Genomic DNA, 26,485 nt, shown 5'->3' on the forward strand with positions numbered 1-26,485 from the left:
TATGAAATACGTGACCCTTTAGGACAATATTTGATCCTCTCCCAACAGCCAGTAGTTAACCAATATATTCCAATATCATCTTGATTAACAACTTACCATTTCACAATAAAATCTTCAAACTCTTTGGAAAATGTGCCTGGTGGTAAAGTTGGTGGGTTACCCATGACAACTTCCCTAAGTTGTTGGAAAGGGTTACCACAGCCATAAGGAAATCTACCTGTAGCCAATTCAATCTGAAAAACACAAAACACATATTGACTGTTTATTAAAATGCTTCTTTTAGAATAATTATATGACTTGCATGTTTTACACAAGTTAATGATATACCAGCCAAAGAAAAAAAGAATTTTAAACTTTCATTTCCTATTATTCTTTTTTTTAAACTGAATCCTGTCTATAATGTCACAATTCACTTGGCCATGGCAAATCTGTTTTATGACTTATTACTAAAATAATTTTGATTTTGTGTTTACATTATCACTTCACTTTGTGAAAGTGGATGATCAAAGAATAGTGAGTCAATTTCCAGATATCTATCAACTGGAAATACTTTGAGTGTGCACTCAGAACATTTGTGACCGTGTGTGTACCGTTGGCGATTTTTTTTCCTCCTTTTTTTTCCTCTGTCTTCCCTTCTCTGGACCTTTCCTTCTCCTATGTTTCTGACGAAGAGCTTCGCTCAAAACGTTAAACCCTCCTTCTTTCCTGAGCATCCAATAATACTATATTTGTTCCACGTCCTCACGTTGTGGTGTTTTTTTTGTGCTTTCTTGTTTGGATTAACTATATATATATATATATATATATATATATATATATATACACACAGTCATACAAATTATTTAGTTATATAAAGTTATAACCTTAAATATATGAATATAAAACCATAACTTTTACTTTATCTCAGACTGATAAAATAGTTTCTAATTTAGGTACAAAGTCAGAAATTTGTGGGGAGGGGCTTACTCGATATCATCAACCCCAATACTTAACAGGTACTTCATTTTATCAACTCAGAAAGGAATTGAAGACAAAGTTGACCTTAGAAGGATTTAAACCTTAGAAGGAATGGAGAAAAACCAGAAGAAATACTGCATGGTATTATTGGCACTCTAACAGTTCTGCCAGCTTGCAGTGTTTTATAATATTAAATAAATAGGTGCAGGCAGGGTTGCATGGTTAAGTTCATTTCCCAACCATGAGGTTCACAACCATGTGATCCCATTTCACGGTGTCTCTACCTTAGCTTCAGATTTACTTTTATGCTTGAGGGAAATTTGAAAACCAGAAACAGCGTGACAGCCCATTACAGGTAAGTGTGTGCATATGCACTGGTAAAGGGTTGCTATGTTTTAATATGGATAAATCATATAAATTGAACATTATATGGTATTTATCATGTACAAGTTAAATCCCTTTATGCACAGGAAGAATTACTTGTTTCATGTACAGAAATTAATGAAATAAACACCAGTATTTTGCAGATATAATTTCACTAAAATCTCTAAAAGAGGTGCCCCCAGCATGGTTGCAGTTCAATGACTGAAACCAGTAACAATAACAGTATCTCTTATCTTTTGTTTCAGTCATTAGCTATTTTTTATCAGTCTCCTTCACTGAACCACTAGGTTGCAGGGATGTAAACACACCAACACTGGTTGTCAAGTAGTGGTAGAGACAAACACATGCACAAATATATGACAGGCTTCTTTGTTTCCATTTGCCAAATCTATTCACAAGGTTTTGGCTGGCCCAAGGCTATAAGGGGAAGACGCACTTGCCCAAGGTGCCATGCAGTGAGACTGAATCTTGAACAATGTGGTTGAGAAGCAAGCTTATCTTATCACACAGCCACACCTATAATTAACTTTTGATATCAACAATTAGTAATAATTGCAATTATACATAATTGATAAATAACCATGTTATTTTCAGGGATAAGACATAGATGAGAATTGTAATACTCTTGTGATTTTCAGAGACATTTGTGAACTGGAATGGCTCTGAATGAAGAATTCAGAAAAATCAAAGGACTCCATTCAATAGAAGCATACTTTGCTAAAATGGCACGTAAAAACCACCAACCGATCGTGGCCGTTGTCAGCCTCCCCTGGCACCTGTGCCGGTGGCATGTAAAAAGCACCATCCATACGTGGCCGATGCCAGTGCCACCGTGACTGGCTTCCGTGCCAGTGGCACGTAAAAACCAGCAACCGATCGTGGCCGTTGCCAGCCTCCCCTGGCACCTGTGCTGGTGGCATGTAAAAAGCACCCACTACACTCACGGAGTGGTTGACGTTAGGAAGGGCATCCAGCTGTAGAATCACTGCCAGATCAGACTGGAGCCTGGTGCAGCCTCCTGGCTTCCCAGACCCTGGTCGAAACGTCCAACCCATGCTAGCATGGAAAACAGACGTTAAACGATGATGATGATGATGTCTAACAAAGGTGCAAGACCATACAATTAAGGGCAAAGGGACATAGTAAATAATAATGTTCCCAATACCCAACTGTTATTATACTGCCTGGAGGGGTGAAAAGCCAAGTTGACCTCAATGCTATTTGATCACCAAATGCAAAGGGAGATAACTAAGTCCTGCAAGGCATTTTGCCCATCAGTTTACTGATTCTGTCAATCCTTTGCCAAAAAGTATCAAATAATAAAAAGAGGAATCTCAAGAATATGCTAAATAAAAACAGCATTAAAAACGGAATGCTAATTCTTTCATAATCATAGATTCCATAATGCTGATACTTAACTGTAGTTTTTATGGTTCTTAGCAGTTGAAGAGGAAAATGCCCTCTATGCCAGCTTATCATCAATAAACTTCTCCAGGTGTGGCTTTGTAGTAAAAAGTTTCCCAACCACACAGTTCTGGGTTCAGTCCCACTGCATGGCACCTTGAGCAAGTGTCTTCTACTATAGCTCTGAGCTGACCAAAACCTTGAGTGGATTTGGTAGACAGAAACTGAAAGGAGCCTGTAGTATGTATATACATATGTATATGTGTGTGAATATGCATGTGACATTGTGATAGTTGTAAATAATTGTCCACGTCATACAAGCAGCATAATTTCATTTCCAATATTCTGTGAGACCATTTCTGGCGACAAGGAAAAATTACCTTGCTTGGAAACAGTTGTGGATTGGTGAAAGGAAGAGCATCTGCAGTAGAAAATCTACCTCAATAAGCTCTTCTAATTCATGCAGGCATGGAAAAGCAGACGTTAAAATAATAGTGATGGTGATACCTTTCCTTCTTGGGACACAAAACTCTACTTGTGAAGACCTGTTGAGGCAAGTGAAAATTGAAATCGAAATCGATCAACATCAATGGAAATTGCAGCTGTGATACCAGTGCCGGTGGTACATAAGAGAACCATCTGAACGTGGCCGTTGCCAGTGCCGCCCCGACTGGCCTCATGCCAGTGGCACGTAAAAAGCACCATCCAATTGTGGCTGTTGCCAGCCTCGCCTGGCCCCCGTGCTGGTAGCACGTAAAAAGCACCATCCATTCGTGGCCATTGCCAGCCTCGCCTGGCACATAAAAAGCACCATCCGATCGTGGCTGTTGCCAGCCTCGCCTGGCCCCCGTGCCGGTGGCACGTAAAAAGCACCATCTGATCGTGGCCGTTTGCCAGCCTCGTCTGGCACCTGTGCCGGTGGCACGTAAAAAGCACCCACTACACTCACGGAGTGGTTGGCGTTAGGAAGGGCATCCAGCCGTAGAAACATTGCCAGATCAGACTGGGCCTGGTGCAGCCTTCTGGCTTCCCAGATCCCAGGTGAACCGTCCAACCCATGCTAGCATGGAAAGCGGATGCTAAACGAAGATGATGATGATGATGATATAAACTAAAACACACTTTATAGTTAGGTAAACCAAATAGAGATTTAATATGGACAGTAGTCTAGTGTCTTTGACAATATAGCTTTCAGGTGATATTACCTGCAACATTTTCTATTTAACTAGACCCATCAAGCGGAGTAAAATTACAGTCATGGCAGATATCAGTGTCACACAAATGACACCTGTACGGGTGGCACATAAAAGCACCCATTACACTCTTGGAGTGGTTGGCATTAGGAAGAGCATCCAGCTGTAGAAAACCATGCCAAATCAAACTGGAGTCTGGCACAGCCTTCCAGCATGCCAACCCAGTCAAACTGTCCAACCCATATCAGCATGGACAACGGACGTTAAATGATGATGACAAAACTTTAATAACAAAATCATATGGACCCCCAAGGGTCGTACAGACCCCAGTTGAGAACCACTGATTTAAGGTCTTACCATAGTAATTCCTAAACTCCAAACATCAGATCTTATATCATAACCTTTTCCTGAAACTGAAGGGTTGATTCTTTCAGGCTGAAATATAAAAATAGAGAAAAAAAAACAACATACAGATTTTGTTTTTATAATGAAGAAAAAATAATTTTACAGTTTTTCATAAATTAAATAGAACACTGATTTTTTTAATGTTATTTTCTTCAGACTGTCACACAGAACCTGTACAATCAAACTCATTTGTAATAAAACATTTTAACATAATTGAAAGCACCCACTACACTCATGGAGTGGTTGGCGTTAGGAAGGGCATCCAGCCATAGAAACATTGCCAGATCAGACAGGGCCTGGTGCAGCCTTCTGGCTTCCCAGACCCCAGTTGCACCGTCCAACCCATGCCAGCATGGAAAGCAGGCGCTAAACGATGATGATGATGAAAGGGGTTTCAAGTGTAATGTTCTTCTACTATTGGCATCGTCATCATTTAATGTCCCATTATTAAATACAGACATCCAAGCCTGCATCTACACTCACACAAAAAAGCTATCTGAACGATTGTCATAAAGTTGTTTGTCAACACAATCCAACCTCAATCACAGACATGCTATCTCCAAACTGCATTTTCTACCCCCATTACTACTATGGTTTTTGCTCCTTATAGTATATGTCGCCTCCATTTAGACATGCCTAATTCATTCATTCCTCCTCTTATCACCCACATTGTGCCTCCTCCATCCTCACACTAACCACTATACTCAGTCCTTCCTTCCCAGAATGTTATGTCTCTGGAATTCGCTCTCTGCTTATGTTTCTCTTGCAATTATCAAGAAGCAACTGCTTAAGAACACTGTAACTGAATTGATTCCATTGGTATCTATCAAAAACTGCAGGCGAAGTTTCTACCACCGCTATATCCATTTAAATAATAATAATAATAATTGGTACATTGGGAACTGTAAGCAAAGATATAGACAAATGGTTGAAGGAGATTGGAATAGAATGCCCTGTAGAGCTTCGACAGAAAGTTTGCCTCTTTGGGACAGGAAAGGTTATCAAGAGGGCCTTAAGCACTTGAAAGACTATTGAAAGATTGTGGATACCTAAGGTTACAGATAGTAACCCAGCTACCCACATAAATTATACCAAGAATAAGAATGTACACGAGTCAAATCAATGATGATGATGAGAATATAATTAGCTTATAGTAAGCAGTGCTCAAGTGCAACACAGGTAATTGAAAAAGGGTTCAAGACAAGACAGAAAGCGATAAGTAAAGAAAGAGAGCAACGAAAGCCAAAAACTCATGCAGAGTACATGGAATAAAACACACAAAAGTGAACAGTAGAAGAGCTATAAAGAAGGGCAGCATAGGGACATCAAGAGTAGTGCTGATAATTTACAGGAAGAATGAAACTTTTGAAGAATCTAGTGTTCTGATAGCTAACAATTGAAGTGTATTCCATACTTTGGTCATTTTGAGTGTGAAAAAATGCTTTCCAAAGTCATAGATCAGCGTTTCTCAACCATTTCCCCCCCTATGGACCCCTTTGATTCCTATTTTACACAGATGGACCCTCATAGCCATTCAATGTTTAAGAAATCCTATTATATTTTTATAATTAAATATTATTAGGAATTGCATAAAAGATTGTTAAAATATTTTATGTATTGTACAGGGTGCCACAAAGTCTGGGTACATGGAATGAACACCTTACTTCCCTGGGCATGGACACATTGAAACTCCGACGTCTGGCAGCTGACTTGGCAGACACCCATAAAATTATCAACCATCTTACAAACAATAACTCTGAGCACCTTTTCGAACTCCACCCGTCTAACACCCGTGGACATATTTACAAAGTCAGAAAACAGCACAGCTCCCATGACTTTAGGAAACATTTTTTTTCATGCTGAGAGTTGCTGAAGCATGGAACAAACTGCCGGCATCAGTTGTTAGTTGTCGGAGCACTGCATCCTTCAAAACTTCCATGCTTTCTGAGATTCGCCAACACTACACCTGATTTTCTCCCCTCCATACACACACAAGCATGTATCTGACTCATACATTGTTCGCTTTCCAGACATTTGCACATTACTGCACATACTTTATACGCACTTTCTGACAAGTTGTGGTGCACCTGAGCACTGTATACAATAATTTCATTATTATTATTATTATTATAAATAATTAAATATAAGAAATAATAATTTCTTAAAGTATGTGCTAATCCCCATGTACCCAGACTTTGTGGACACCTTGTACAACAAATTTATTGCTGATAAATTTTAACAATAAAATCCCATATGGACCCCAGTTGAGAACCACAGATATAGATGTGCCGTCTTTTGATTTTATAAGCATGTCCATAGGTGACAGAGATAATCTCCCAGGAAATTAGTGGAGGTATGTGGGATGTCGAAGAAAAAGGATTGATAATTATGAGATAAGTTTGTGCAGGGTGATGCGAGTTGAATTTTAATATTTTAATCAGGGTGACACTTCTGACAGGCTTTATTCAAAATGGTTTAACTGATCTTCGATCAAAATACACAAATTTTTATTTTATAAATTTTATCAACAGACTCCACACAGGTACAAACATGCTTATTACACATACAATACATATAATGCTCTAGACAGAAAGACAGGCAAGCGAGCGCACACACACAGACACACACACACACAAGAAAGTGGCAGCCTTCATCATTATGTGCAAAGCTGGCAACAGGCAGTAAAAATTAAGTTGGAAAACCTGCAGACATGGAAATAAAAGAAGTTGATGATGGTGATAATTAAAGTAGTGATGATAGTGGAAAAAATTTCTACTTACTGCCATATATGGTCGACAACCAGCATCTCTGGTGTTAGCAAGAGAATCTACTAGGTAGCCACTGATGCCAAAATCACATATTTTGACAAACCCCAATCTGTTAACTAAAATATTTGATGGTTTAACATCCCTGTGGATTACCTGGAGGTTCTGATGGAGGTAATGCAATGCACGTACCACCTACAATGGAAAAATTAAATATTTAGGTAAACAACAAAATGAAAAGGAACAGAAAGTTTGTACCTATCATTCAACATTTAGTTTTGCATCGCTGTTGATGAAAATTATAATGGGGGGGGGGGGCAATGAGTAGTTGTGTAGTAAAAAGTTTGCTTCCCAAATACATGTGGCAGAAATTTTGGAAACGACATGCTGTACTGCTTGGCATTTGCACCGGAAGCTCCAATATGAACAGATGGTGAATACACAGAACAACTGTTGGCTTGGCTGTCCCCAAAACATGTATCAAGAGTGATGAAAATCAAACATCCAGCCAACATCAAGGTGCTTGGAGTGATCACTAGTGATGGCGACGTTATGCATCCATTTCTCTTACCACACAGCCTCAGACTCAACACAGAGGCCTACATCAAGTGCCTGGAGGAGGTAGTGCTGCCCTGGTTCAAGAGGGTGGCTGCTGGAAGAGCCTATGTCTGGCAACAGGACTATGCACCATGCCACATAAGTAGGAGAGCCCAGTCATATCAGTCTGACAATTTCTGTGACCACATCACCACTAATATCTGGTCACCTTAACCACCCCAGACTGAAACCTCCTTGATTATTATGTGTGTGGATCAGTTGAGTGAGAGACCAACAAAACTCCTTGTAACACCAAAGATGAACTGAAGGCAAGGATTATTGCAGCATTCACCAACTTACTTTTGGTATTGATATTATTTGGTATGTTTTACATTAATTAATACAGCTGTCAAAATTTTTGCAACAAGTGTAAAGAAATTTAATGGAATTTCTGTTAAAATTTTTATGATAGTTATATTTTTTACTAAAATTAAATGAAACTAACTTAAAAACAATTCTTTGGCTATATTCTAGCATTTAAGTTAAAAACTGGATTTATCTAATTCAACAACCTACACTAGGAAGCTACAGGTTTAGATAACATATTTTATCCAATCCAAAAACATGTTGCAACTAGATGCTTCATTACAGAAATGTAATGATTTTTCAAAAGCTGTCACATTACATAGATAGCCATCATCTTTATGTCTCTTTCCAGCTCCACCCTGATTACTCCCACTCACTCTTGTATTATATGAGTAGTCATGTATCTCCTCTACAAGAAACCTGTTCTGCCTCCAACCACCATCTCCTCCTAGCCACCTCTTTCTCTACTGCAGTACCACTCAGCTGAAGAAGATCTTAGTCTGTGAGTTAGTGGTGCCATGAAAAAAGCACTAGTTCACTCTGTAAAGTAGTGGTTGGTGATAGGAAAGGTATTCAGCTGAAGAAACCATGCCAAAGCAGATACTCCAGTCTCTGCTTCAGATCACAATGCTGCTCTTGGACCTGTTGAATCTCATCAAACCATCTGAGCCATACCAGCATGCAAGATTCCCATTAAGACAATGATAATGATACAGGATTATACATACGCATGCACCTACTACTTGCGTAACCCACCTTGGATCACCTACTATTAACATCTAACATTCACTCTCGCCATTTTATTCCTGAAAACTGAACTTTGACAGAAGTTTCTAGAGCATAGCAAGTCTCAAACAGAAATATATAAATGTACTTACAGATGAAGCAATAATAGTAAGAACATCCTCTGGTATATGTGTGTCTGTGTAAACCTTTTTGTAAAATTTATCTAATGAGGCATCCATTACTTCCATTAATATCCAAACATCACCCTGGAACAAAAAAATATTTGAAACAATTAAAATTGACTGTTTCTAACGAGATTATTAGTATAACGGACATACACTGTTTCAATTAACAATATATACAACTGATGTCCCTAAAATAGAAGATACACTAAATACAGGATAAGGACTTCTCATTTGTAGTTCTTTACAATGTCTTTTGGATGAAAAATTAACACTAAAATCAAGCATTTTCTAAGGAGAGTAATGAAGCTTAGGAGGCGCAGTGGTCTAGTGGTTAGGGCAGCGGTCGTAGGATCGCGGTTTCGATTCCCACACCTAAAGCTCCACGAGGCTCCGGCAGGGGATGGTGGTGATCCCTGCTGTACTCTTTCACCACAACTTTCTCTCACTCTTACTTCCAGTTTCTGTTGTACCTGTATTTCAAAGGGCCGGCCTTGTCACTCTCTGTGTCACGCTGAATATCCCTGAGAACTACATCAAGGGTACATGTGTCTGTGGAGTGCTCAGCCACTTACACGTTAATTTCACAAGCAGGCTGTTCCGTTGATCGGATCAACCGGAACCCTTGTCGTCGTAACCGACGGAGTGCTTCTAAAATGAAGCTTAGAACTTTATATGACCTCCTGAGATGAAATCAGATAAGGTTTGATCCCAGTTTCATATCAAATGTTAATTTCTTTCAACATGGCACAAGACCGATATTATTTTCTATATTTTAAAATATACTCATAAATTCGATAATTGATTGTGTGCTTATTACTGGAGATAAGGTTACGATAATTGTTGTGGTGATGATTCCCATTGAGACAGAAACATGGGTTCTTGAGATTTATCTCCCTTGCTCATATGAAGCTGTTCTCAACTGCCATTTGGCAATTGTGATACATTTTCCAGAAGCAGAGATAATTTTAATAAATCAAGTCTTGATGTTGTATGGTATTTGATGTACTACAAATATATATACAACAAGCTTCTTTCAGTTTCTGTCTATGAAATCCATTCACAAGGCTTTGGTCAGCCTGGAGCTATAGTAGAAGACACTTGCTCAAGCTGTCACACAGTGGAATTGAAACAGAAACCGTGTGGTTAGAAAGTGAACTTTTTAACTATAAGGTCATAGGAAAAACAATAAGAGTTTGAAGGAAAGCATCCAACTACCTCTAAAACTGAGAGAAAAATGACTAAAGAAAACAAGAAGTGAGAGAAGAAAGAAGCAAGCTGCCCTCTAGGTAAAAGCAGCAGCAGGTAGGAAAGAAGGCCAAGAAAACAGAAAAGGTGAGAGAGAGAGAGAGAGAGAGAGAGTGTGTGTGTGTGTTGCAGATGGTGCAAACAGATTATTGCTGTGAACATACATTAACAAGAACAATATTATTATATATATATATATATATATATATATATTCTGTAAAGTGTTACCAAGAACTTCCATTGCACCTCTATGTGACATGGTGCATTCATTCCAAATAAGGTGGCATTGGCACAACACTTCTGCTGAACTTGAATCTTTACTTGTGTTACAAATTAGACTGTCACTCGTGACCAGGTTCATTGGTAATTTAAAAGCAGAATGAGCTGTTCGTCCTCCTGGGAGAATGATGGCAGCAAAACCAGACAATGGTACAGCAACTGCAATTTTTTTTTTTTTTGTTGCCTTACTTTGAAGAGAAGCAATGTTACAACTGTTTTACCAGTGTCACCAGGAGCATCAAGAAAGGAAATTGTTCTGAGTTTTTTTCTGATGATTGTGGAATGGTGCACACATACACACACACAGACAGTATCAAACATCAGATTAAATGGACATGTGTGTGTGCGAGAGAGAGAAGGAGAGTACTTGAATGAAGGGGTGTGTTGTCATGTATACGTACATACATAAATAGGCATACATCTTTCTTGTATGAATGTGTGTGTGTGTGTGTGAGAGAGATAGAGATGAAGAGAGAGAGAGAGATAGAGTGCCACTTAGACATCACTCTCATACAAATATATGACAACACATCCCTTCATTCACACACACCATACATAAATGTATAGAAACATACATACAAAAACACATGTGCGTGTGTGATTCAGTAGAAATACATACAGCCGAAGACAGCTTGAAAAAGAAAATTAATAAATTTTTCTGTAAATTAATGAAGTGTGCGAGTTCCAGCAAAATAATGCCCATATTTTTTGGACACCCCGTGTTGAATTGCAAAATGTTAACGTGATATTTGTGTAATAAAGAAATCAAACCTTGTGTGTGTGTGTGTGTGTGTGTGTGCATGTGTAAGAGAGAGAGATATATTTCTTTATTGCCCACAAGGGGCTAAACATTGAGGGGACAGACAAAGGGATTAAGTCAATTACATAGACCCCAGTGCGTAACTGGTACTTAATTTATCGACCCCGAAAGGATGAAAGGCAAAGTCGACCTCGGCGGAATTTGAACTCACAACGTAACGGCAGACCAATGAATGGGATAAAGATGGAATGAAAAAATTTGTATAAATAGAAACACGTTGAAAACTATCTTGTACCGAATATTTAGATTTGTAAACTTAGTAAATAATTCTTTTAGTAATTTATCATAGCTGTTAATTTAAAACTTGAGAAGAAAACATTAAAAATTAGACAGGGACAGACTTTGCTGGTTTTACGTCAATACCAGAAGTAGACATTGGGAAACCTTTTTGAAAGAAGTGAATGTAATGTAATAATATTCCAAGGTATATTTGTAGAGAATTTCATTAAAAAAATATCTGTTTTCTTGAAAGTGAAGACGAATTGAAGTAGACTCCGGTGAATTTTCAGAAATTCCCCATCCCCTCCTAAAACACTTACCCTACAAAATTGTATATATTCGAAATGGATATGATATAACACATATTTGTAAAAAATTTTATTAGAAAATATCCATTTTATCCTTTGAAGCTGTAAGAAATAAAGACCCCTTACTTGAAAAATAGGTAAAGATTAGCAACAAGAAGAGTAAAATACTATCTCAATAACATATTTGTCTAACCCATACAAGTATAGAAAACAGGCATAAAAATACAAGAAAAAGAAAAAAGAGACAAGTCAACTCGGCCAAGTATTTAAAAATGATATCTAGAATAGTACCAGAACTTATAAGATTAGCTACACTAGTAGACAACAGGTAGCATTAGTTAATGTTAATTCCACCTGAATACCATTATGGTCATGGTATTTATCATCATTATGATCATGATCATCACCACCATTTAATGATTATTTTCATGCTAGTATGGCTAAATGGTTTGACAGGCATTGACAAACCAGAGGACTGTACCAAAGTCTACTGTCTGCTTTGGCATAGTTTCTATGGCTAGATGCTCTTCCTAATACTAATCATTTTACAGAATGTACTGGGTGCTTTTTATGTGGCACCAGCATCAATGCAGTCACCAAGTATCTTGCAAGACACTACCCTTCAGTTGAGTAGGAAGTACTATTGAGGGAGGTGGCTTTTGCGCCAGGTGATGAGAGGTTAAAGTATGACAGAAACTGAAAGCAGTGAGCTGGCAGAAACGTTAGCACGCTGGGCGAAATGCTCAGTGGTATTTCGTCTGCAGTTACGTTTTGAGTTCAAATTCCGCCGAGGTTGACTTTGCCTTTCATCCTTTTGGGGTCGATAAATCAAGTACCAGTTACGCACTGGGGTCGATATAAATCGACCTAATCCGTTTGTCTGTCCTTATTTGTCCTCTCTGTGTTTAGCCACTTGTGGGTAGTAAAGAAATAGGTATTTTGTCTGCCGTTACGTTCTGAGTTAAAATTCCGCCGAGGTCGACTTTGCCTTTCATCTTTTCGTGGTCGATAAATTAAGTACCAGTGACACACTGGGGGTTGATGTATTCAACTTAATCCCTTTGTCTTTCCTTGTTTGCCCCCTCTATGTTTAGCCCCTTGTGGGCAATAAAGAAATAAGAAACTGATGTTGTGTTATAGAGGAGATACATGGCTATCCTAGTTGGAAAAAGAGAGGAGAGAGATATAGAGAAGACAGTGAAGAAGATGCATTGGGGCATACCCTCAAGTTACAGGAAGATGTATATAAGTGAAGTAGTACAAAGGATTGGATAGAACAGTGATTCTGAACCGGGGCCATATAGCCCCTGAGAATCGATATACAGTGTTTTGGGGTCTACACAACAAAATAGTAAATTGGGGATTAACAATAGTATTTTAAAAGACCCATGAAAAAATTTTGCTTTAGATGTACGTGGTCGATTCCAGCGCCACCTTGACTGGCTTCCGTGCCAGTGGCACGTAAAATCCACCAACCAATCATGGCCATTGCCAGCCTCCCCCGGCACGTAAAAAGGACCCATTACACTCAAGGAGTGGTTGGCATTAGGAAGGGCATCCAGCTGTAGAAACACTGCCAGATCAAGATTGGAGCCTGGTGCAGCCTCTTGGTTTTCCAGACCCTGACTGAACCGTCCAACCCATGCTAGCATGGAAAACGGACGTTAAACGATGATGATGATGATGATGTATTTATTGCAAGAAACAGCTCAGATTCTTTCTCTAACATTTTACTTAGTTCAGCCTATACAAGTTGATGTGTGAAAAACAAAATAGACATTTTGAAAGAGATTTTCTATAAAACTAGTTTTTAAACACTTATATATGTGTGTGTGTGTGTGTGTGTGTGTGGTGGGGGTCCACCAGAGTAGAGTAGTAATCGAAGGGGACCATAGATAAAAAGATGGTTGAGAACCCTTGTGATAGTGTGATTCAGCAGGTATGTTCATGAGAATGTGAAAGGAGATTGGGAGATAGAGGGATATGTAGTATGTGGTAATACAGGTGGCAGGAGAGGGTGTTAGGAAGACATATTGTGGGGAATCAAGGATTGACGAGAAAAGAGAAAAAATAAATGACTTTGAAAGAAGTGGAGAAGCTGAATCGAAAAAATGCTGCAATAAGATAAATAGTGATGTTTTGTGCTGCTAAATGGAAAAAAACTGACAGCAAAATTATTCACTGTTTCTCAGCAAAATATATAGAAGACCATAGAGCGGCTAACCAGCTTCCGTGCCAGTGGCACGTAAAAAGGCACCATTCAAGTGTGATTGTTACCAGCGTTGCCTTACTGGCACTTGAGCCCCATGCTAAGAGCACCATCCGAGTGTGATTGTTGCCAGAGCGGCTAACTGGCTTCCGTGCCGGTGGCACGTAAAAGGCACCATTCGAGCATGATTGTTACCAGCATCACCCTACTGGCACCTGTGCCAGTGGCATGTGTAAAAAGATTCAAGTGAGGTCATTGCCAGTACCACCTGACTGGCCCCATGCCGGTGGCACGTAAAAGCACCCACTACACTCTTGGAGTGGCTGGCGTTAGGAAGGGCATCCAGCTGTAGAAACTCTGCCAAATCAAGATTGGATCCTGGTGCAGCCATCTGGTTCGCCGTCCCTCAGTCAAATCGTCCAACTCATGCTAGCATGGAAAGCGGACGTTAAACGATGATGATGATTTGATGGGAGTTTTAAGCCGGCCAAGTCTATCCCAAATATTCTATATGCTTTATGTTCAAATTGATGAGATCCAGCCTCTCATACCTACCCTACAATGTCATTCTAAAAATAAAACAATTACACCATCAAAATTTTGAAGCTACAAGATAATTCATGATTAATTCACAACAACGAGAATAAATAAATATTACATTTGACATAGTCATCTGAATGCTTAAAGGGTTAAATATTCTTATCAAAGACTAATATGATTTTCTATATAGAATGTTTCAGAAATTGTAAAATATCACAGCCAGATGTTAAAATTAAACAGCACTTACCTCTCTAAACAAAGCTCCATAAGATTGCACTGTGTAAGTACATAAACCACTTTTCATTGATACATCAAGATCCATCAGTAATCTTTTTTCTTCCTCTCCATTAATAGTTGCAGTAATTCTCTATAAAAGAAAAAAAAAAGAGAGAGAGCCTTGATAAGTCTTTTAAAAACAGCAAGTTTTCTTATAAAAACAAAAATTATGAAGATGCAAGCATGGCTGTATGGTAAGAAGCTTGATTCTCAACCACATGGTTCAGGGTTCAGTCCCACTGTGTGGCACCTTGGGCCAGTGTTTTCTATAATAGTCATGAGCCAACTAAAGCCTTATGAATGAATTTGGTAGACAGAAACTGAAAAGAAGCTGGCGAGCTGGCAGAAATGTTAGCACGCCAGGTGAAATACCTAGTGATATTTTGTCTGCTGTTACGTTCTGAGTTCAAATTGCCTTTCATCCTTTCGGGGTCGATAAATTAAGTACCAGTTATGCACTGGGGTCGATCTTATCGACTAAATCCCTTCGTCTGTCCTTGTTTGTCTCCTCTATGTTTAGCCCCTTGTGGGCAATAAAGAAATAAGAAATTGAAAAGAAGCCCTTATTGTATGTGTGTGTGTGTGTGTGCACATATATATGTGTGTATGTATATATATATATGTATGTAATGGGGAAGAATTCACAAAAAAACAAAGACGAAGACAGGTGGTGTAGACAACAAACAAATGTATTAGTATAATGCTCAGGAAGTGAAAAAGTCTTTAACGTTTTGAGCCTATGCTCTTCCACAGAAAGGAACACAGAAAGAAACAGGGAGAGAAAATAAAGCACTCAGATGATTATATGTATATGTGTGTGTGTGTTTGTGTCTGTATTTACCTCCCACTCCACTACCAGACAACTGATGTTGGTGTGTTTACAACCGTGTAACTTAGCAGTTTGGCAAAAGTAACCAATAGAAAAAGTGTCAGGCTTTAGAAAATTAAGTACTGGGGTTGATGCATTCGACTAAAAATTCAAGACAGTGCTCCAGCATGGCCACAGAAAAAGAAATAGGCACAGGTGTGGCTGTGGTGCAGAAGCTTACTTCCGAACCATGTGACTTGGGGTTCAGTTCCACTGCATGGCACCATGGGCAAGCACCTTCTACTATAACCTCAGACCATCCTAAGCCATGTGGGTGGATGTAGTAGATGAAAACAGAAAGAAACCCATCGTGCATATATGTGTGTATACATTATATACACACACACACATACTCAAATATATATACATACACATATATGTATGCATGTGTGTCCTCCACCACTGCTTGACAACCAGTGTTGGTTTGTTTACATCCCCATAACTTAATTAAGGATGAATAGAATAAGTACCAGGTTTTAAAGAAATATAAGTACTGAGGTCAATTCGTTTGACTAAAACCTTTCAAGGTGGTGCCCCACCATGGCAACAGTCCAATAACTGGAACACATAAAGAAAAAAAAGAAAAAAAGATAAATGAATAAACAAATTACAGAAATGGTAAAAAATTCATTCATTTTCTTTTATGCATAGGAGTGGCTGTGTGGTAAGTAGCTTGTTTACCAACCACATGGTTCCGGGTTCAGTCCCACTGCGTGGCACCTTGGGCAAGTGTCTTCTACTATAGCCTCAGGCCAACCAAAGCCTTGTGAGTGGATTTGGTAGACGTAAACTAAAAGAAGCCCGTTGTATATATGTATATATATATATGCGTGTGTGTTTGTGTTTGTCCCCCTAGCATTGCTTGACAACCGATGCTGGTGTATTTATGTCCCCGTTACTTAGCAGTTCGGCAAAAGAGACTGATAGAATAAGCACTGGGCTTACAAAAGAATAAGTCCCGGGGTAGAGTTGCTCGATTAAAGGCGGTGCTCCAGCATGGCCGCAGTCAAATGATTGAAACGAGTAAAAGAGTATTGTTTCTACTGCTGGCAAGAACACTGGCCTTCCACTTAAATACCATGCACTGTACATGGCTGTCTGATTATGAGGGCTGCTTCTCAACCAGATGGCTGCGACATAGAATGAAGTGATGAGAAAAGATCATTGGATGCTGGTTCTCACTGAGGAAATGACAAGAGACCAGGAGATGAGGCGATTTGCTGTACTTGATATGATGCATCAAGCTAGGTAAAAATCACTGTTTTCTACACATACAGGCTTGTCCTCCCAAGTGCTGGTGCCACTTAAAAAGCACCTATGCTGGTGCTGCATAAACGCACCCATGCTGGTGATACATAAAAAACACCCAGCACACACTGTTAAGTGATTGGTGTTAAGAAGGGCATCCAGCCATATAAACCATGCCTCAACAGACAGCTGGAGTCTGAACAGCTCCCTGTTAGCCAGCTCCATATCAATCCATCCAACCCATGCTAGCAGAGAAAGCAAATGTTAAACAATGACGATGATGATGATGATACAAAATTTGAAAGTGAATAACTTACAGAGGCATGTATATTAACATATACACACTCTCTCTCTATCCACTCAGTTGAAGTCGACTCTCGGTCACTCGTTGGATCAGTGTCCTCCAGTCAGTTCTATACTGGGCCACTTCCTTCAGACTGGCCATGTCCATTCCGTTATCACTCCTGATGGTGTCGAGCCAGCGGGTTCTTGGTCGGCCTCTTCCTCTCTTGCCACTGACCATTCCGAGCATGATGTCCTTCTCCAGGGATTCTCTCCGCATAATATACACACATAAATATACGTATATATAAGAGCTAGAGATTGCTTACAATTGTGTATGGCTCTGTAACATGTACTCTGCTTTTGCTAATTGCTGTATGTTCCTGTGGAGTCAAGAGCAGACACCCACACACACATCCTCTCAACTCTCTCCCACCTTTTGACCCAACAGCACATTCAGGATGTAACAGCTGGGGAGAGAGAGAGAGAGAGTGGGTGAGTTGCATCAGCAGTCATTTAATCTGGAGCAATGTGAAATGAAGTGCACTATTAAAAAATTCAGGTCACCCAGTCCAGGAATTGAACTTGTGACATGCTCATGGGCCAAACACCCAAATGATTAGGTCACATACCTTCACAATATCATCATCATCGTTTAACGTCCGTTTTCCATGCTAGCATGGGTTGGACGGTTTTGACTGAGGGCTGGCGAACCAGATGGTTGCAACAGTCTCCAATCTTGATTTGGCAGAGTTTCTACAGCTGGATGCCCTTCCGAATGCCAACCACTCCAAGAGTGTAGTGGGTGCTTTTTACGTGCCACCTGCACGGGGGCCAGTCAGGCGGTACTGGCAATGACCTCGCTCGAATCTTTTACACGTGCCACCGACACAGGTGCCAGTGAAGCGACGTTGGTAACGATCACGCTCGAATGGTGCCCTTTTACGTGCCACGGGTACAGAAGCCAGTTGGCTACAATCACAACAATCACGCTCAGATGGTGTTCTTGGCTCCCTACTAGCACAGGCATAAGTGCCAGTAAGGCGACGCTGGTAACAATCATACTCAAATAGCCTCTCTGTCAATGATCACACTCGTATGGTGCTCTTTGCTCCCCGCTAGCATGGATGCCAGTCATCAAAATGATTTTGATTTGATTTTGATTACACTTGCCACAAGAGGTCTTCGCAAGCAAAGTTTAGTGACCAAAGAAGAAAAAGCTATGCATAAGCGGGCCGGTTATGCTCCTGGCATAGGCCACGGGTTATGGTTTCATCTGGCTTGCCAGGTCTTCTTGAGCACAGCATATTTCCAAAGGTCTCGGTCGCTTGTCATTTCCTTGGTGAGGCCTAATGTTCAAATCATCATCATCACTTTATATCCACTTTTCCATGCTTGCATCGGCCAGACAAAATTTACCAAGGCAGATTTCACTGCGTGCCCTACTTATTGCCAACCCTCACCTGTTCCCAAGCAAGGTAATATTTCCCCAGAGCCAAGCATGTTTTCCATATACAATTTCTTTACTACCCACAAAGGGCTAAACACAGAGGGGACAAACAAGGACAGACAAACGGATTAAGTTGATTATATTGACCCCAGTGCGTAACTGGTACTTATTTAATCGACTCCGAAAGGATGAAAGGCAAAGTCGACCTCAGCGGAATCTGAACTCAGAACGCAGCGGCAGACGAAATACCGCTAGGCATTTCGCCCAGCGTGCTAACGTTTCTGCCAGCTCGCCGCATGTTTTCCATATACAACTGAAAACAAACAAACGTTGCTTGTATAACAGTGATGCTCACTTACAGCCATAGCAATGGGCTTCTTTCAGTTTCCATCTAATAATGCTACTCACAAGGCTTTGGTCGGTCCATAGATACTCGCCCAAAAAGCTGCATAGCAGAACTGAACCTGAGACAGCAGTCATAAATCAAGCTTCTAAACCTCGTAGTCATGTCTACACACACGAGGAGAGAGATGGGGGACATTTTAATTATATAAAATCAGAGGCATGAGTTTATGTTGTCATTTCTTTAGCCCAATAAAAACCTTATCATCTTCAGTTTAGTTCATCTCCCAAAAAACCCTCCAAAATAATCAGTCATTCACAACGCAGTTATGACAAGTAGTTTAGTTAAAATGTCAACTATTTATCTTGGCTGATCCAAATTGTCAGCTATCACAATCAAAGATAATAAACAGGTCAATATTCTTTAGTTTCATGAACTTATTGAACTATATGTTTTCCAGTTACAAGGTAGCAAGCTTGCAGAATCGTTTGCATGCTGGGTTAAATGTTTAGCGGCATTTCATGTCTTTATATCTTGAGTTCAAATGCAGCCAGGGTCGACTTTGCCTTTCATCCTTTCAATGTTGATAAAATAAGTATTAGTTGAGCCCTGTCCCCTGAATTTGCTGGTCTTGTGCCAAAATTTGAAACCAATTACTCAGCATGTTGGCAGAATCAGTTGCATGCCAGGCAAAATGCTTAGCGACATTTTGTCTGTCTTTACATCTTGAGTTCAAATGCAACTGGGGTCAACTTTGCCTTTCATCCTTTCCAGGTTGATAAAATAAGTACCAGTTGAGCACTAGGGTTGATGTAATTGATTTCCCCATCCCTGGATTTTGCTGGTCTTGTGTCAAAATTTGAAAACAATTACTCAGCTATATTTGTTGATGATGTCACTAATGAGATAAAGTGATAGATTAGAGTAGCATACTTGAAATCAAATTTGGTTCAGTTTTAATTTCAGTTGTATACAAAAGTGCTAATTATGAGAAGCTGAAGTAAAAACAAATTTAGTAAATGCAGAAACCCTTCTGGCCTGCAGTAAAAGTAGTAGGGATTGTGACTTTATTTTTTTTTTTTTTTTTTACTTGTTTTAGTCATTTGACTGTGGTCATGCTGCAGCACCGCCTTTAGTCGAGCAAATTAACCCCAGGACTTATTCTTTGTAAGCCTAGTACTTATTCTATCGGTCTCTTTTGCCGAACTAAGTTACGGGGATGTAAACACACCAGCATCAGTTGTCAAGCAATGTTGGGGGGGACAAACACAGACACACAAACACACACACACATATATATATATATATATATATATATATATATATATATATATATATATATATATACGACAGGCTTCTTTCAGTTTCCCTCTACCAAATCCACTCACAAGGCTTTGGTCGGCCCGAAGCTATAGTAGAAGACATTTGCCCAAGGTGCCATACAGTGGGACTGAACCCGGAACCATGTGGTTGGTAAGCAAGCTACTTACCACACAGCCACTCCTACGCCTATTTTGATCATAAGTTTTAATCCTTTTGATACTGATTGAGACCACCCGTGATTCTATGATATAAACTTCCCATGTAACCCTTTACCACTTAAATCAACCATATCCAGCTCAAATATCCTACCTGTTTTACGTTCACGTTGGCCATATCCCACCTCCAACACCTAACCTACTATGTCATTCTAAAAATAAACAATCTCATCACTGAAATCTCTAAGCTATGAGATAATGCATGACTAATTCAAACAATGTGAATGAATAAGCATTATATTTTTCAGAGTAACCTGAACGCTAACAGTTAACTTAAAACCTTCCATTAAAATTTCATGTTGATTTAGGTTTGAAACATCAATTAAATTATGGCAAAATTACTTTACTAAATTCTTCATAATTTCAATGTTAATTGACTTAACCTTTCAACATTTAGATTTGTTTGTCAAATGTGATGCTTAATAATTCACATTGTTTCGAATTAATCATACATTATCTGGTAACTTTGAGATTTCGATTATGAGATTGTTTACTTCTAGTATGACATTGGGATCTTTTCGGTTTGAACGGCAGTTTTTTCTAGCGGTGTCATATGAAATTGTCACCCATAATTATGACCCTAGAATCGATCTATTGCATTTCAATCTCTTTTAGGGTTAGGGTTAGGGTTAGGGGTGGGGGGAGGGTATCTGTTTTCTCTTCACAAATGTAAATAAACCCAATCTGTTTCTTAAACGTGGGACATATACATACGGCACAGAATGCTTTTTAACTCAATAGACGTCACTGATTGGTTGAAATTGCAGAAATTGAAGAAAAAAAACAACAAATATCTTACAAACTATAGAATTTTCTCAATAAAGCCAAGAGAAAAAGATGTTTTATAAACACATTCTACCAGTATACGAAATTTAAAAGTGTTTAGTTACGTGGAAATTATTTTTAAAAACTGCCATTCAAACCGAAAAGATCCTGACATTGCAGCCTAAGAGTAAGAAACAGTATTTGACCAGTTTGAACACAAAGTAGAATATATTATGGCTGGTTTAAATGCTAAAGGGTTAAAGACAGCCAATAGAAATAGGATAGGAAAATGAAATTTAAATGCTAAAAATAAAAAAAATTTTTAATTTAAAAAATCCCAGCACAATTACTAGGAACATAACTAGAGCAGAAATTTTTCCTTTATGCTTCGAAGCTACAAATCTTAAATTCATTGCTGTATCAGAAGATTCAGGAATAAAATAAAATAAATAGGAAAAAAAAAAAAAAAAAAAAAAAAACTTGTGGGAGAAAATTTTTCCAAGTTCTCTAAATATGATTTTTCAAGACAGAAATTAGGAAATTCAACAGAAAAGATTCCTCTGGAAGCAAAGCATAGAATGAAAACGAATATTCTTTTACACAAACTGTGAAAATAATTAGATGCAGGATGGTAACTGCACAGACACAAACAAAATAACTGAAACAGAGGGGGAGAGTAATTTGGAATAAAAACATTAAAAAGAAAGAAAAGAAAAACAGCAACAATGACGTCAAAGACAACAGCAGCATCAAAAGAATCTTCAGTTCACTATTTACCTTCTTCGAAAGGAGGATTTGTAAAACGTTAGTCAATGAGGATTGAAAAGTTTAGTGTTTCAACATCTTGCTCGTCAATGAAGAAAAGAATAATAAAAAAAAAACAAATGTTGGCCTCGCAGTTGGCAGTAAATGGCAAGAGACCAAAACTTGTCATTCTTTTTGACTTCTTGTAGCTAATACAGACCCTCTTTGGTTTGTTTGAATTCCAGGCTTCCTCCCCCCACTACAGTTTCCAATATTTACAATACAAAGGTGAGGACACATGGGATTCAAGTTAACAGCAAATCTTTCTTATCTTTATATTTTATCTTTTACTTGTTTCATTCATTATGCTGTAGCCATGCTGGAGCACCACTTTGAACGTTTTCTTTTCAGTACTGCAATATCTATTTATGCCTAGGTGGACTTACTTTTGGGAATTAAGCCCTTAAATATCAATTAAAACACAACACTAGACTGGATGGAAAAGACAGTACAGATAATTATCTACTGTAAACAGCAGCAGTACCTACTGTAGCAACAGCAGTATACATACTGTATGCAACAAAAGCAGTACCTATATTAGCAACAGCAGTAGCACCTATATTAGCAACAGCAGCAGTAGTGGAGGCGCAATGGCCCAGTGGTAAGGGCAGCGGACTCGCGGTTGGAGGATCGCGGTTTCGATTCCCAGACTGGGCGTTGTGTGTGTTTATTGAGCGAAAACACCTAAAGCTCCACGAGGTTCCGGCAGGGGGTGGTGGCAACCTCTGTTGTACTCTTTCTCTCACTCTTTCTTCCTGTTTCTTGTCCCCAACTTCCTACGCAACTGCTGAGCTTGGATGCGCATTCATTCATCCGTCGATATTCTCAGTGTTGGGGGTTGACCTGCTTTCTCTTCCGTGGATCTTACGAATAGCAAAAGACCAGGTTTCGGACTTCTCCCAAGCGGACGAAGACCGATTCACTCAACAAACAAACAGCAGCAGCAGTAACTAAATTAGCAACAGTAGTTGTAATTATACAAGCAACAGCAGGATGCCTACTGTAGCAATACTAGCATTGTCTATATTAGCAACAACAACAGTGGCAGTGCCTATAGTAGCAATAACAGCAATACCTATAGTAGCAACAGCGGCAATAAACTATATTAGCAACAATAGGTAGTATACATAGTGCACACACTCGGATTCCCCTACTGCATTTTAACCCTTTCGTTACCAACCTGACTGAAACCGCCTCTGGCTCTGTAGTACAAATATCTTGCTTTTGAAAGTTTTGAATTAAAATCTTCCACCAAACCTTAGTCACAATTTATGTTCCTAACACTAGCTGAATGATAAAGTTATTTTACTAAATTCTTTGTTATATTTAGAATTAATTGAAAGAAACACAGAGCATCTCAAAAGAAATATGGTAACAAAAGGGTTAATAACTCCGAAAGAACATGAATCCAGAAGATGCTCTAATAAGAAATTTTTTTTTTTTCAATTTCGTACATCTACTCCTCTATTTCTGCACAGATCATAAAACCCCTTATTAGATCTTTTCATTATTCTATCTATTTCGTTACCATGTAAACATAGTTTAAACATAGTTTCGTCTTCCTTACTGTTGTCTTAAAACAAACTTAAGTTCCTTCACGTGCATTTACTATTCGTCGCCTATTCACTTATTCAAGTTTGTCACATCGTCATTTATTTCTCTAATTTTGTGCTAGATTGGCTGACCGAAAATTCTAAGATTCTTCAATTCTATTTCACTATTATCAGCATTTGCTGTTTCATTAAATTATGTTACCCAAAACCCCAAAAGAATATTTTTCTCCCTCGTGTTCTATCCCTGACCACCCTAACTCTGGCCCTCTCTCTCTCTCTCTGTCTCACTCTGTCTATCTCTGTTTTGCTAACCACTTGCTTCACCAACACTTCCCCCTCATCCACCATCCCACCCTATATAAACTAGCACATGCATTCGGATTCCCCTACTCCATTTTAATAACTCCGCTGAAAGAATATGAATTCAGAAGATGCACTTGTCTAATTTTGCTATTTCGGGTTATGCCCTCCCACCCCCTGCACTGGAAGTCACTGTCCTCTGTCATCCTTTGGTTGTCTCCCATGAACACTTCTAAAGGCTTAACACCATCCTCACTCCTACTAAGGGTTTATCTCCTATGTAAGGTAGTGATCATATAGCACATAAAAATGGTGTAGTGTACGCAGGTTGAAGGCTATTGTTTGTTTATGAATTCTGCCAAATGCAAGCTTTCTTTTCAGGTACATGATGCTGCTGTTCCCCATCCCAGGGTCTCACAGGCCCACAATTCCCACACCCTCAGAGTTGACACACTCAACATGGGCACACTGAAAAGTAGGTCTGGTGAGATTATCGAGATGCTTGAATGGAGACATGTAGATTTGTGCTGCTTCCAAGAAGTAAGGTGGAGAGGAGGTTCCGCTAGGTTCCTCACAGGCAAAGAACACAGGTACAAGATTTTCTTGTGGAGAAATGGGTTGCTAAGGTAATCGAGGTAGTCAGAGTATGCAATAGAATACTTATGATTAGATTAGTGCTTCATCATGGGTTAGCAACCATTATTTCGGCCTACACCCCTCAGCTGGGGCTACTTGATGGACAGAAAGACCTATTTTATGACACCCTCTTGCAGACTACCTCATTGATGAATGACAAGGACCTTCTCTTTGTGGCTGGTAGTAGTAGTAGTAATTTATGTAAGAACTACAGAAGTTCAAGCTATTAAACCATTATGAACTCATCAATGTGAGATAACTTGTGGAAATCGTGGGCCAACTCCTATTCTTAGCTCTGATTATACCTTTATCTTTTACTTGTTGCAGTCATTAGACTACAGCCATGCTGGAGCAACACCTTGAAGAATTTTTAGTTGAACAAATCAACCTCAGGATGTATTTTTTTAAAACCTGGTACTTATTCTCTTGGTCTCTTTTGCTGAACCACCTAAGTTACAGGGACATAAACACACCAACACCAGTTGTCAAGAGGAGGTGGGTGGGGGGATAAACACAGACACAAAGACACACACATACATATATGTATATATATATGGGTCTCTTTCAGCTTCCATCAACCAAATCCACTCACACAATTTGGGCTGGCCCAAGGCTGTATTAGAAGACATTTGCCCACACCTGCACATGTAGTTAATTTTTATTTTAAATTCTCAAGCAATGCATATCATCTAATATCCCCCCCCCTTTACATACTTGCATGGGTTGGATGGAGCTTACTTGAGGCAGATTTTCTTGGAAATAAATTACACTGCTTGTATGACAGTGACACTCATTTACAACTTTCACATAATGTTAAAACAAGGAGACACACACACACACACACACACACGGCTTCTTTCAGTTTTTGTCAACCAAATCCACACAAAAAAGGCTTTAGTTAGCCAACACCCGCACCTACTTCAGATACTGATAAGCAACAAGCAGGGGAGGAAGGCCAGATAAGGTTATATAATACAGCAATATACAGACTACTATAGTCAGTATGACACACAACAAACTACTGAACACAGATGGTATAAACAGTAACCTTTGAACTCTAACACAAGCATTAAATTAATACAATATCCAGTTTTCATACTAAAGTCTGATATGAATATGTAAAACTGGTTTCTTTTCTTTCAGCACAAGGTGAATTTTATTGTTATAGAGCATAGATAGAGTCCACTGAATCAACTCTTGTATATTATTGATACTCTTGTATATAACTGAATATACAAGAGTACAATCAACTCTTATCTATTACTAGAGACAGAGATTGAAAGAAAAACAAAATTATTAGCCTTTGGTTCTGCTATTCTAAATTACACTTTATTATAGCCATATCATTCTTTAAATATCTTTTATCATTTATTTTTTAGTTGTTTGATATAGGGGACCACAGCCATATTGAAGAAGTGCCTTTAAAGTGTTATAGTCAAACAAATTGACCCCAGCACTACAGAAACACACACAAACACATATTTAATACACATGCACACACACACACACACAATACACCCACATACATACACATATCTATGGCAGGTTTCCACATAACTTCCGCCCACCTGATTTGCACACAAAGCATTCATTAGTCCAAGGTGTCGCACAATGACTGAACCTGAAACCATGTACTTTCAAACCAAGCTTCTTAACCACACAGCTATATCTATGCCTATCAATATTTTTTTTTTTTATATTTCCTCTTCCAATTTTTATTTTCTTGTCCCATTTTAGTATATATTATTTTATAATCATTATTTTTTTTTTTTTATTCAAAGAACATTCTGGAAAGACAGAAAAGAAATTTGTCTTTTTCTTGATTTCATGACTAATATCAAACACCTCAGTGTTGAAATATCTGAACACATTAGTTCATT

General features: G+C 38.9%; 1 protein-coding gene across 1 annotated transcript in view; it reads right to left on the reverse strand.

The window, feature by feature from the left end:
- The window catches only part of LOC115214176 (dual specificity mitogen-activated protein kinase kinase 6), a 77,041-nt gene that overhangs the window by 2,343 nt on the left and 48,213 nt on the right, over window positions 1-26,485 (reverse strand). The window contains exons 4-8 of the mRNA XM_029783266.2: window positions 14,790-14,909; window positions 8,890-9,003; window positions 7,124-7,303; window positions 4,296-4,373; window positions 97-233 (exon numbers count right to left, since the gene is read on the reverse strand). Coding sequence (XP_029639126.1) covers window positions 97-233; window positions 4,296-4,373; window positions 7,124-7,303; window positions 8,890-9,003; window positions 14,790-14,909 — 629 coding nt within the window. The remainder of the gene's footprint in view (window positions 1-96; window positions 234-4,295; window positions 4,374-7,123; window positions 7,304-8,889; window positions 9,004-14,789; window positions 14,910-26,485) is intronic.

Source organism: Octopus sinensis, linkage group LG7, assembly GCF_006345805.1.
Source record: "Octopus sinensis linkage group LG7, ASM634580v1, whole genome shotgun sequence".
Classification (NCBI taxonomy): Eukaryota; Metazoa; Mollusca; class Cephalopoda; order Octopoda; family Octopodidae; genus Octopus; species Octopus sinensis.